Source organism: Mytilus trossulus, chromosome 9, assembly GCF_036588685.1.
Source record: "Mytilus trossulus isolate FHL-02 chromosome 9, PNRI_Mtr1.1.1.hap1, whole genome shotgun sequence".
NCBI classification, from domain to species: domain Eukaryota; kingdom Metazoa; phylum Mollusca; class Bivalvia; order Mytilida; family Mytilidae; genus Mytilus; species Mytilus trossulus.
In genome coordinates, this window is record NC_086381.1 from 14,301,590 (window position 1) to 14,316,498 (window position 14,909).

The 14,909-nt window shown below is 31.5% G+C and overlaps 1 protein-coding gene across 2 annotated transcripts in view; it reads left to right on the top strand.

The window, feature by feature from the left end:
• The window catches only part of LOC134685186 (transcriptional activator Myb-like), a 38,371-nt gene that overhangs the window by 11,276 nt on the left and 12,186 nt on the right, over positions 1 to 14,909 (top strand). For both annotated transcript variants that reach the window (XM_063544675.1, XM_063544674.1), the window contains exons 11-12: positions 1,300 to 1,413; positions 1,881 to 1,976. In XM_063544675.1, coding sequence (XP_063400745.1) covers positions 1,300 to 1,413; positions 1,881 to 1,976 — 210 coding nt within the window. The remainder of the gene's footprint in view (positions 1 to 1,299; positions 1,414 to 1,880; positions 1,977 to 14,909) is intronic.

Sequence of the window (14,909 nt, forward strand, 5' to 3'; positions counted from 1 at the left end):
AGACGTTAGAACACACTTCGTTTCCCGATAATGACGTAAAGAGTCCTTGGAAAAATCAATCAAAATTACGTTTCTTATCATTGTACCAATGCTCGTTGGATTGATTTAACTTCAGCAGTAAATATTACTGGATATTTTAGGTGAATAAATATAATTTGATAAAAAATACATGTTAATATACCGTTACACTTGGAATGTACAAAGTTTGAATCTTTGTCACAGTTTTTAATTAATATTTTTTATTCATGTTCTGCAAACACTTATCAGAAACGCAATAAACTTGTCAAAGGAGAAGTAAACTTTTACCATGCATGACTTGAAAGGAAGTACTTTATTGATTTTAGCCCACTAAAGTAGGTTAAAATGTGGAAACCATGTAGATGGTGTACAGGTCATAAGTATCACATCGTGCCTATTTTAAAGATTTTAATTCCAAGTTAAAAGTTTTTTTCTTTACTGGATTTTAAGAATGTTACATTGCCAATGATTTGGAATAAATTGTATATAACTGGAATATCAAAACCAAATATAAATTTATACATTTTTTTGGCTTAAACATCAAGATACAACGATTATGGTATCCTGTATCAATGAAGAAAATATGGAAAATTCTGAATAAATTGTACTAATTGTTTTCAAAACAAGCACATATTTAGGAGTTTTATAATACTGTTACATTTAAGATGGATTTTAAGAAAAAGTATACTGTTCAGATTATTTTAAGCAGATTTTGCAATAAAATAAAATTAAAAAAATGCTTTCGGTTTCTTATGGTTTCCTGTCAGGTTTAAAAAAAACTTTAATATAACATTGAAAATAGATTTTAAATATTAACATGAAGCAAGTAACACTAGTAATGGTGTTTATTTATGCCTTTTGAATTATATTGTGAAAAATAAAGAAAATAAAGATTGGTTTCCTGTTTGGTTTCATGTCACGTAAACGGTGAATCAAAATGTATTAATTTTTTCTCGAAAAACTCAATTGTTCCATTCATACTATTCTAACACCAACACAACCCACAAAATAAAAGTTAAAATTTTAGAACTTATAAAAAAGGATACAAAAAGAAACCAAAGGCGGAATACCAAATTATGGTCCATATACAGAATTTGTTGAAACACATTGAATTTACTATTTCTGAATTTAAAAAAAAAAAGTAATTAGACATGATCAAATTTAATTTTCAAGTAAAAATAATGTCCAAATCTATATGTGGAAGTCTGATCACTTATTTGCATATGCTCTATGCCAATGAATTATACTAGAAGGTTGAAATATCTTAAACATTTATTTTAGAGTCCAGGTCAGATTGAAAAAGATATAGATGAGATGATGAAAGAAGATACAGGCTATGATGCTGACATGTCAACTATGACAATGTATGTCACACCAAGGGAGAGGAAACAAAAGGTAAAAAACTATAACAGAGTAAGTTATGTCAATTTTGACATGGAACATCACACAAAGAGGAAGGTAAAAATCGGAAATGTTTCTCAAGGGAAATGAAGCAAGTAATGCCAACTGAATTTATGAATGTACAAATTTTTCAACCAGGGAAAAGTAAAATAAGTTATGGGAAATAAAAAGAAAAGGTTATGCTAAAACCAAACTTATCATCAAACACATATATCAGCTGAATAAATATTAGTGATGAAATTTCACCAGATATGTTTAAATGGATAAAATTTTTCCAGTAACAGATATGAACAGATAATGGATAATCACTGGGTGCTGTTATTTTTGGCAAAAATGACATACTTTGTAGAAATGTCGACATTCAGATCATGACAAAATCCAAGAAAACAGTTCATTTGCTATAATTTATATACTGCAATCTATACAATTAAACATGAATTACATGGCTTGTGGCATTGTAGGGTGCTGCTAAGAAGGCAAGACAGTCATTGGCAAACAAATGGTCAGCATCTGACATGAACTTCTCAGAGTCTATGGTCATGTCTCCAGAAACACCAGTGAGTATTGGTATTCCATAATAAATTTATTATAAAGATTTTACTAGGCTACAATGTGTATTTTTATACAACCGCAAACAAAGTTTTTTTGCGATCATATAATGTTATCACGTCATTGTCATCCAAAGACATTTGGTTTTCGCACAATAACTTTAGTATAACAGTCAGGGGACTTTAATACTTAAATAAGTGATTTTTTAAATCACTGATTCAAGTAGACATAAAAGAAATAAAGACATTTAATTTCACTAAAGCCCCCACATGGGGTATGTTAGTACAACATTTTTTTAACAAACTATAAAAGTATGAACATATTTTCATATTAACATTAGGACAACATGGTTAACAAAGGTGCAATAATAGTATATATAATTAATACAGATATTTGACAGGAAGTACAAATTATAGTAACATCATTAAGCACATGTATTAAAAGGTTTTGATAACACTTTTGCAAAATTTTGCTATTCCAGTAAGTGTAAATAAATCTGATGTATTCATCAATTCTTTAAATTTTAAAACATTTGGGTTTTTACATATATCTAAAGGTAAAAATTTAGCTCTAACATTGTTGAAAAAGGTACATTTGAATAAGTAATGAAACTCATCACCAAGTCCATTGGCATTACAAAGATTACAATGTCTCAGATATATCAATATTAAAAAATCTCCCCGTTTCAATGGGCAATTTATAACTAAGGCAACGGAATTTACATAAATACATTCTTAGATCAGATGGTAACACTGATAAATATTTCTCAAAACAAAAATCTGACTTGTATATTCTGTAATTAAGACATTTTGCAGAATTCATAACATTATTACTCCAGTTCAACATAAATTTATAAATCAAACATTTCTTGACATTCTTACTAATATTATCAGTAAGATTATTACAACAAAGGTTGATCCAGGGACTAATTATCTTTCTAAAATTATCAGAACCAACATCTGTGTTGTCTATGATGACCAGGTCATTTCAGGTGATAGCCTTGTACTGAATCTAGGATAATGACATACAAATCACTTGTTTATCATACCTCAATTTCCCTCCCAAAAATCACTTCTTTAAGTATCATTATTTTAATAACCCCCCCCCCTCTAATTTCTTCACCCACGATCAGTGAATTTTTTATCGTGAACATTAGAATTTTATTACATAATCTGAAAGATGAAACCTTGAACTCCACAGGACAAATACTCCCACTGCTGTGAAAAATCTTTTAAGAAAGTATCAGTTCATTATGTACAGCCATTATTATAGCATTTTTTCAACTAAAATAGAATTTCCAGCTAAATGATAGCATTAAAGGCACAAACCTTGCTACTTAAAAGAAGCAAAATGGTCATTTTTTTCAATTTTACTTATGAAAAGATATTATTTAAACCTAGGTGCTTAAAATTTTGGTAAAACTACAAAATCACAATTTGTGACAAAAATATGAAAAACTATTTACTAGACCGTCATCATTTGTCATGGATTGAAAGTTTCAAATATGGACCATTATTTGCTATTGGGCTCCGTTTCCTATAACTATAGAAAAGTGATAAAATATGAATTACTGTAAGAAAAGTTGTAACTACATCTAAAGATGCCATTATTTTTATCAACATACAAGTGTATGCTACTCCTCCCTAGAAAAAAAATTTGAAATATACGAATTTCAAAGATTCTACAACCGTATTTTTGTGTCGTTTCTCGAGTTACTTTTTGCTTCCGAAGAGCATAACGCTGACTGATTTATAGATAATCTTCACCGGCAAATTCGTAACTTCTGCTTTCAAATAACAAAGAACAACGACCAATAAGAATAGTGAGAAGAAAATGCCAAGAACTATAAGTATTTATGTAGCAGATGTAAGAACAGTGGCGTGATTTTTGTGTCCGATTTCGTAACACAATTTTTAGATGATGTAATCTGCTTTGTTGTAATAGAATTCTTAAAAACAATATGCAAATATGAACTCTCGCGAGATGTTCAAACAGGTAAATCCAAGATGATTTACATTCTTGTTTTGATCTTGGTAATAATTAAGTAAGAACATGACGTTGTCGTTATGCGTTACATTTCACACGAAACAGAAGTCCAGTTATTTATTAAAATTGTTTTTGTCCTTAAGTTCAAATCATTTCCGGTCATACGTGAAACATGTGACTAACATGTGATCACGCCATTACAGCCTGACATACGATATACTAAACATTGTTTTTGTTAGTGGAAGAAGACGTCAAGTCTTCTGAAGACTTAAGGGGCCGACCCTTGGCATTGAGTCTCTGTATTCCGCATTCATTTCGTGTATTACAATTTCAAAACAACTTAGATTCCTTACACCGATTTTTACACATGATTAGGCATCTGAATCATTTAATTTGTAAATCATGAATGTAAAACAATCACTATCGTAAATATGAATCTTTTATTTATGTAAATTATTAGATTTCATCTCATCCACATGAACGTTATTTGTTTACTTGTAACAGGATGTTTTAACTGTAGATATTTGTATTACGCATGCGTGAATTTGGTATTGGGACAACTCGCCCTGTTTACAAGTTCGCCCTTGAAGTTACGAATTTGCAATCCTGCAGACAAGAAGATTTTGTTTTTATATAAATAAAAAGGATATATAAAGTGTTGTCTTTATTCATGGTTTTCCTTTGTCATGTGAATTAGATACCCTTCGTAACATACATGTGAACCTCCCGGCGGGAGAACAAAACTCCCGTTTTCAGGGGTCTCCTCCCGTCCTCCCGTTTAGGAGAAAAAACTCCCGTGTATGAAATATTTCATGAATGAAAATTTACAGACGCCATATTTGATCATTTCTTACTACTGTACGGCTGAGACTACTATAACATAATGTGTTATAGTAGTCTCAGTGTACGGGTGTAATTGACACCTGTGTTAAATTTTACCTGAACATCAAAGAAGATGTATAATTATATGGCTTCACTTGACAGCTTGGGTGTCAAACATACTGGTAATCAACGATGTTTACCTCCGGCTAACTGCCGTTGTGTTATCAAAACGATGTGTCTGGGGAATATTGAAATACTTTTTTGTTACTTCCCTTTGTTTTAGCCTGTTTTCAGTTATTTTGCTTTTAAAAGTGTAAATTGTAAAAAGACTATAAATGATTAATATTTTAATCAAATAATCATAAAATGATGTTGATTAAATGAATTTAAATGATTTTGGACAAATAAAAAAATTAAAATTTATAAATTCTTTTAGCAATCTAGACCTCCTTTCAAGGATTACATTGAAGTTTATATGATAAATTTGTTTCTTATTGTTAAGAGTTTACATACAATATGTACAACTAGTGAGAAGGACCCGAGTACCTGTTAAAGGTCCATCATAAAGATAAATAAAAAAGTGAGAAGGACCCGAGTGGAAACATTATACATACTGATCATCTTTATCATTCATTTTAACATTGTAATTCATTTATGAAGTCATGAGAATAGTTCCGTACTATTATTTTTATTTGCAATCAAGGAAGTACATCTGCATTGAATACATGTATCTGGATAACTTTAATCATGGACATGATGTTTCATTTTTTTATGACCTACAAAAATAAAAGAATATTTGTTGTTAAAAAAAAAAGACTAATAAAAGGTCTAGTAGTTAGATTAATAGACTAATTCCTAGTAAAATCTTGAAATATATATTTGTAAATGATAGTATATTTTAGATTTTATTGTGTAACTAAGCTTAGAAATAGCAAGATACTTTACATTGTTTTTAAGTCTTTTTAAGCTTTCTACAAATATGACTTTCATATTAATAATGCTTAAAATCCATGCAGTACTAGTGTTAGTGTGTGTTATTTTTTTAATAAATTTACGATGTTGCAAATATACATGTGGAGCTTATTTCTTTCTTCTTTGTCTAAACATTTATAAATGATAAGGAGATGGAGACATGAACAAAAATATATACAGATAAGATATATAAATATAATGATTTATTTGCAAGCAGTGAACAATCATTTGTCAAAAACAAAACAAAACAAGAAACAGATTCTTCTTATTATTTTATTTTATTCAAATAGAGAGTCAATAAGGGAACTATAAACATTACAATTTGATGGAAATTTGAAGAAAAAACACAATTTCTACATCATTTGGTCACATTTACGACAAAATTTATGTCGATAAAAAACATGATGTTTTGACCATTCAGTACTTAATAGATGCATAGTTCTTGGGGAAAAGTTTCATCAAATAATATGAATATAAATGACTTTTTTTGTGCTCATTTTTTACAGTGGGTTGTGATGATCTTCCAGTTAGGTTACCCTCATTTGGAGTGTTGTTCCCAACCTGTTAAAGGTCCATCTTTGTGCATTATTCAAAATTGGAAATTTCAACAAGCATCTAATATTCTTAATCTGGAAAATAAACCCTGGTCTCCTAGCTTCATGTATATTTTTTCTACCGATTTAATATATAAGTAGAATCATGCAGACTTAAGGAAAAGGCATGTAAGTTCATCATACAAATATGACACTTTTTCTAGACAATCCAGATCTTGCAAAATACGTCGCTAAAAATGGTAACCTTTAAAAACCCATATGGGAACTTTCAAAAGTTGGCGGGTATGTAACAAGTCTTACTATTTTTATGCTCCATTTATGGGCAATATGTTTTCTAGTCTGTCCGTCCGTCCTGCTTCTGGTTATAAAGTTTATGGTCGAGGTAGTTTTTGATGAAGTTGAAATCCAATCAACTTGAAACTTAGTACACATGTGTTCCTCTTGATATGATCTTCTTAATTTTACTGCCAAATTAAAGATTTTACCTAATTTTCATAGTCAACTGAACATAGAAAATGATTGTACGGATGGGAAATCCATGTACTTATGACCTTTTCTTGTTCGAAGAAAAAAATACATTTTAACAATAATGGAACAAAGCAGCCTGGGTAAGTGGGGCTGCTTTTATGGTAATTCAAGTTACTTTTTATTCACCTTCTTCCACTTCAGAGCTATCAGCTCTTTGATTTCTTACGGGATGTTAGCAAACATAATCTGTAGACTTGTTTCGACTTGTTTAAAAAAAGGAAAATACAATTTTCAAAGAGATTGCGCCGGGGGTCTATTATTTTTCCTATATGCATAATGTTACATACGATCTTGTGTGAAAATAAATGCCCAATGACTTGACAAAATCGATTTCAGATTTGACTGATGTTTAAGCACACTACGTTTCCCAATAACGACGTAAAGGGTCCTTGGAAAATTCAATCGAAATTACGTCTCTTATCATGGTGCCGAGTTCGTTGGATTGATTTTGCTTCAGCAGTAAATATTACTGGATATTTTAGGTGAATAAAGATAATTAAATGAAAAATGCATGTTAATATACCGTTACACTTGGAATGTACAAAGTTGGTATCTTGTCAAAATTTTTAATTAATTTTTTTTATTCATGTTCTGCAAACACTTATCAGAAACGCAATAAACTTGTCAAAGGAGAAGTAAACTTTTACCATGCATGACTTGAAAGGAAGTACTTTATTGATTTTAGCCCACTAAAGTAGGTTAAAATGTGGAAACCATGTAGATGGTATACAGGTCACAAATATCACATGGTGCCTATTTTAAAGATTTTAATTCCAAGTTAAAAGTTTTTTTCTTTACTGGATTTAAAGAATTTTACATTGTCAATGATTTGGAATAAATTGTATCACTGGTAGACCTATTTGGCAAATGACCGCGATTTTTGGCAAATCTCCGCGGAACGGATAAAAAATAGGGGTTTATCGTAAATTTTCCGTTTTACAGAATAGTTTGCGGTTCTCCGGAGATTTTCCGTGTCTCAGGGAATTATCCGTTTGTCCGATTAAACTGGTGTGTATTGAGTCAGTGATAGAACCAGTGATGCGTGAGCGACGGTTATTAATAGATCGTTGTATAATCCGTTATCTGTGAGCAGCGGTTATTAATAGATCGTTGTGATTATATACACTGTTTACAGTCAGATAAAAATAACCGTCTTATTACCCTTTTCAGTCGAGAAATAAAAATCGGTGGTTTTGATATTAAAGTTACTTGCAATTTAAATATCGAATTTAGTTCAATAAAGAATTATCTATTTAAATGTGACCAATGAACAGGAAAATGCACGTGGTAACTTTGCAATACTACAAATATGTTCACCTTACAAAATTCTTCTTTATTGTCATGTTAAGATAAATCAGTTCCTGTAAAAACAGTAAAAACAGGGTCTTAATTACTGCAGATGCCGTAATCCGACATGATGTCATACTGATTTGACACTTGTCTAGTGTGAGTAACACCTGCTGTGATATTTTTGCAATACAACATGGACAAGCGGAAGGTCATAAATCAATCTGTTGATCCGAATTTAACTTTACCTGTACAGATATTTATTTATGGAGGATATCATAGATACATTTAATAAATTGTATTGTATTCAATGGAGATAATTTAAATACACAATATAATTTATTCAGACATATTTGCAGGTATACATTGAACATGTTTAATCCAAGGTTTGATATTGAATGCTTTTTTTTTTTTTTTTTTTTTTTATCAAACTTCGATCTGATCAGTCTCGTAGATTATAAACGAGTAATTCGTTTATAGTTACACATTGTTACTCTTCTAACGTCTTTTTCTTTGTGCTATTAAAAAAAACCTCCCAATTTTCCACATCAGATCGACATTTATATATATATGAATACTGGAAATCTTTTTTCCGTCCGACACCACGCTCCCCACAAGAGCCCCAAGATATAATCATACCTGTCAATCACTAGCCGCAAGTTGAACATTTTTGTCAGCCTTCCTCGTGCTTTCAATTATGACATCGTTGCGAATTTATTTTAAAAAAAATTGACATGGGAAAAGAATAAAGTGATGGGAAGTTTATTTTACGACCTATCAGAACTTCTTGTGATTCTAATAAGATTTTTCTTAGGCCGCATTTCTTTCTAACAAGAATTTTGTAAACGTTGTGTCGCGTGTGTTACTGTTTTCTAAACGATACACGAGTAGAAAAAAATACATCGTTTGATAAATCTTTAATGACCCTGTTTGAATTTTCAATAATGCATGCACATGTTGTTGGTAATCAGACTTTTTTACAAACGTAGAAACAAATACTTCGTTTAATCAGGTTGAAGTTAGAAACAAATGGAGCGTTTGTACTAACAAACGACAAACTGCAGAAGCATTTTTAGCGTTTGCATAGTTTGTCAAAGTTTATGTAAACTTTGCAAACGTATGTTTGAAAGAAATGATCAAAACATGTGCGAGCTTAGCCGTTTGCATCGTTTGTGTTAGAAAGAAATGCATCTTTAATGAGTCTGAATCCGTAACCGTCAAAATAGCATGCTTTACAAAAAGATCAGCCAATTCAAACGTTTCTTTACACAAAGATGATTTTAAGTACGTCATACATTACATGTAAATTAAACATTTATTTAAGTAAATTTGTTTGTGTATTTTCCTTTTTTTGTATCTATCAATTTGGTTACAGGGTTGTACCGTGTGGTGCGTTTTCAGATTCATTTCTCAACAACTTCCTGTGAACTGAAATATTTCGGCAGGGGTATCAACGGCGGCAAGCTTACAGTTTAACTTGCTTAAATTTTATTTAAGTCAGTTTATTGAAATAAAATTGAAAATGGAAATGGGGAATGTGTCAAAGAGATAGCAACCCGACCATAGAAAAACAGCAGCAGAAGGTCACCAACGGGTCTTCAATGTAGCGAGAAACTCCCGCACCCGAAGGAGTCCTTCAGCTGGCCCCTTAACAAATATGAACGCCATACTAATTTCCAAATTGTACACAAGAAACTAAAATTAGAATAATACAAGACAAGCAAAGGCCAGAGGCTCCTGACTTGGGACAGGCGGGAAAATGTGGCGGGGTTAAACATGTTTATGAGATCTCAACCCCCCCTTTTTACCTCTAGCCAATGTAGAAAAGTAAACGCATAACAATACGCACATTTAAAATTCAGTTCTAAAGAAGTCCGAGTCTGATGTCAGAAGATTTAACCAGATAAAATAAACAAAATGACATTGTTTTTGCAGAAGATTAATCCAGACATTAACGTACTTTGGCTTCCCATTTGTTCCACTGTGTAGGATAACTTATTTACGCATTACATCATTAATAATTACCAATATTAAAATGCTGAAATGCAAGTTGTATACTTATTATTTTACTAATTTGCGTTTTGGTTCCGTTCAAATTTGCTGTTATATCATGTATAGATTCCTTGATTTTCATAACTTATCTAGTTTCAGTTGTTAAATACTAGTCAGTAAAGAGCTAAATATTTTGCCTTCCAGCAGAGCCAACAATTAAGCATCAGACGTATACGTGATACATTAATCATATATATATGTAATATCAGTAATGGACTCCTAGACTTTTTCTCCTTTTATAGACGACTATGCAGTATGGGCTGTGCTCATTGTTGAAGGCCGTACGGTGACCTACATGTATAGTTGTTAATTTCTGTGGCATATGGTCTCTTATCCAGAGTTTTTCTCATTGGCAATCACACCACACCTTTTTTTTAAACGGACTCTTTTAGATTTTGTTATATTCTCAACGGTTGAGAAAAACTCCATGGATGACAAGTCAACTGGGGTTTTGAGTTGAACATTTTGATGGTGTATGTTTATAAGGGTTTGAATAGGATTTATATAGAAGAAGAGAGAATATATATGGACAAAAAGTGCACAACAAAGGGCCAAAAAAGTAAATAAAATAGACACCAAGAAAACAAAGAATATAGAATAGTGGGGAAAAATATGAAGACTACAGAAAAATTACTTACAACTATAAGACAATATTCAAGACCCTCGTGTGTGTTCAAATACAATCTGTATACACTATAGTATATATCTTGCTATAAAGTTCCGTTCTCAATGTTCACTGGGGTAAAGCTGATGACCGTAACTGCATTCACGGTCATCCCAAGATGTCGGATGAAAAATTAGGCCAGTATTTGTATTGTCTGTTTAAGTGTTTCTAAAGCATTTTCTTTACAAAGCATACATTGGTACGATGTAAATGTATAAAAGAATCACACGGAAATCACATATTACTACCGAGAAATGTGTATGAAACAGGAAATTGGATTTGAAAAAATCGCTAAGATGACCGTAAATCGTAAGTAAAATATTTTCAAGATGACCGTAACATAAAACACGGATGACCGTGATTGGTAAAAAGATGACCATAATTTGTAAAGGATGACCGTAATTTATAAAGGATGACCATCGATTCCAACAGATATCCGTATTTGTATTACCTTTTTTGTATCAAATAATTAATTGTGTTGGTATAAAACGTATGTATAAGACTGCATTATCCTAAAGGTAGAAGAAAATAAGACTTGCTTTAAATACATATTTCACCAAATGTATTAAGGTTCATCATAAGGAATTTAAAAATATGGCCGTGTTTACCACTCAAAATTTACTATGAGTACAGAGAAACTGGTACATCTAAGAAAGATTTAAGGCATGGCAGGAACTAGATATATAAAAGTTATATGAAGTACACGTTTCAGAAAATTTAAAACTTACCTGGATTTTGATGTCCAGTTTTTTTCCAGTCTGCAGAAGATAGCAAAATAAACAAACACCCGAGTTTCATTTGATACGGTCCACTCATTTACACAGTTTAAATCACCTATTGTCTGCAGATGTCAATTGTCCATCTATTGTCCATCTATATCAAAACTACTCACAACATGTTTTATATGAGGGGAGATTCTCAAACCTCTTTCCCGACCTTGTTTATTTTGGCACCTTCTGCAGGAACGAAAAAAACTGGAAAGCATAATCTAGTAATTAAAAGTTTATAATTTTCTAAAACATAAAATGCAGTTACAATTTATATATCTAGTTCCTGCCATCCTTTAAAACGTTTGCAGGTGAATAGGTTTGTCTGTACTCAGAGTAAAATTTGTGGTGTAAATACGGCCATATTAGCCAAAAGGTTATGATGAACTTTAAATCGTATCCGAATGAAAGAGGAATCTTACTAGCTTTGAACATGAGCTATCTTGTAGACAATGTGCTTACTATGTAAACATTTTAACCTGCCTGTAACTTATAACCCAAGGAAACAGGTGTATATATGTTGCACCTGCTTTGCACAATAGTGTTGCATATATATTATTGGAGGGCACCTCTAAACAATCTAAATTATACAAGTGGAAACCAAATTATAAATTTAGAAGAACTAACTATAGCATTCATAAGATGTTCCTTCAATTTTAAAGTCAGTGGTGATTATGTCCAAGAAGGGTGTCCAACGGAATTAAAAATGAACTCTATCAGGTCGTTAGTTTTCTCGTTTGAATTTCTTTTACATTGTTATTTAGGGGGCCTTTTATACTGACTATGCAGTATGTACTTTGCTCATTGTTGAAGACCGTCCGATGACCTGTAGTTGTTGATTTTTTAGTGTCATTTTGGTCTCCAGTGGAGATTTTTTTCAGAGAGTTGTCTTATTAGCAATTATACCACATCTTTTTTAAATTTATAAACTATTGCCAAATATTGAAGCAAAACTAAAAGGGATAGGGCGATACGAAGACTTCATCTCCGTATTGAAATCCTTATCTAATGGAATATTTACTGAACATATTGCTTTTCATTTGTTACGGAAGGTTTAATCTCAGTCAAACCAACTGAATGCCGAATACATTTTGCAGTTCCATCGGATCCGATGTTGTCAATGGACTGTTTGTATATTTTAAGGCAGATGTTAAGATTTTAATCTCATTCTGCTGGATAATCTTATGCTTAATCAATGTTTTTTTTCCTTCAACTTTTCGTCGCATCGCTGTCAATTTGTATTATATTCTTCCCTACACAGTTTGGGGTTATACAAGGAGATAACATAAGTCCTAACCTGTTTAAGATTTTCATCAATGACCTTCCCAACTATTTCGAAAAATCTCTAGACCATGTAAATATCAATAGGCATATTATCTCTAAATCCTTAAAAACTAGTACTGTATGCATGTTTTTGAGCATGTGCTATTAAGCTTATTTTTCTATATAGAAGTGAAATTAGGAGCTCATTCAATCCCTTGATAGCAAAATTTAGATATGGAAACCAACTAATTTGCATGGATAAAATGTATTCAAATTTAACTTGTGAAAAGCTACACAGTAAATTTTGTAAATTCATTCTGGTCGGCTCAAATAAAAACACAAATTGTGCAGCCTTATTTTAACTTGGTCGGTTTCCACTGTACTTAATTAGTGAGGTCTGTTTTGAATTATTGGCTTAGACTAAAAAATAAGAATAATTTCCTTTATTACAAGATGCATACCAGCATTCAAATCTCTATATTCTCAGTATAAATCGTCATGGTATAGCTTTCTGCAACACATTTTAAAGAACTCTTCCTGGTTTTGCAAATCTAAATGATTGGGAAAATGTTTCAAATAATACCATCAGGAAAATATTGAAAGAGACGTGCATAAAATTTTGGAAGGATCAACTGACCAAGAAATCAGAAGGAGAGCTCCGCACTTATGTGACAGTTAAGGATAATTATGGTTTCGAAAAGTATCTATATAAATATCATAACAAAATTTTAGCGTAGGAGATCATTAACAAAATTGAGGGTGTCATCTCACCATTTGCAGATTAAAATAGAACGATACCAGGGTACTCCTCCAAACCTTAGACCGTATGTCAGCGATGTAATTTTGGTAATATTGAAAATGAAGTTCATTAATTTTCTCTTTTATTGCACAAAATATAACGAAGACAGACACTATTTATATCACATCTGAATCATGTTCCAATGTCATTAACTGAAATTCCCAAGAGAAATTGCTACGGCTGCTGTCTTGTGAGAACTCAACTATATGACAAGAGTTGTGTATATTCTTGGTTAAACACTGCAAATAGCAGATTTATATTCCATGTTTCGCAAAATTAGTTATTGTTGTTATTTAAAAAAAAAAAAATTTAAGCGACAGGATTCAGTTTCTCTATTTATTTTTGTTCATCTGCTTCTGACACGAGGTGGATTGCTGTTATTGCCTATCGCAATCAACAGTATATCCTACAGCACCGTCCCTTGAATTGGTGTCTCCTATACAGATGCACAAATTTATTGTCATTTGTCTATTATAACATCTGTCACGTTATATAATTTTCAATGTTTGTTGCATATACTTAGATTATTGGTAATTGTATAAATTCCCGCTTTGGGACCCTGATTGGAAAAATTGTATTCGAATTTTAACGTTGTTATCAATAAATAATTTAATTTCGGATGTAACGCGTCTTCTGATTGGCTGACGTTATTTTGTTATGAGCCCATATACATAATTTAGTCATGTGACCGTGACGTCATCAACGTTTTTTCATGGTTTTCTATGGTTTAAAATGGAATTTATAATTGAATTATAAGAAATGACTGATATATTTTGTCTGTGTGCCTATTCGAAATAACATTAAAATGCAACGCGCGTTATTCAGTGTGCACCAAATTTGTTTATGTTATTTCTTCATAGACAGAAAAAAATATTACAGTAATTCCTTAAATATTTAATTATTTACGAGAAATATGCAATTTACTATCATTGTCATAAACTCTAAATACGGCAAATAGTTGAAAAAAAATTTGATAAAAACATATTTATAACCGCTAAACGAACCCCTATTGAGACAAACTCGACAAACAGTTATGAATACAAATATAAATATGTCTTAGAATTGACGGTCATCCTTTAAAAGTTACGGTCATCCTTAAAAATTTACGGTCATCTTTAAACCAATTACGGTCAGCCTTGTTATGAATCGCTAATCCTGTTACGGTCATCTCGATTATTATTTACGGTCATCCTAGCGAATTTTTCAAATCCAAATTCCCGTTTTATACACGTTCCTCGGTAGAGATT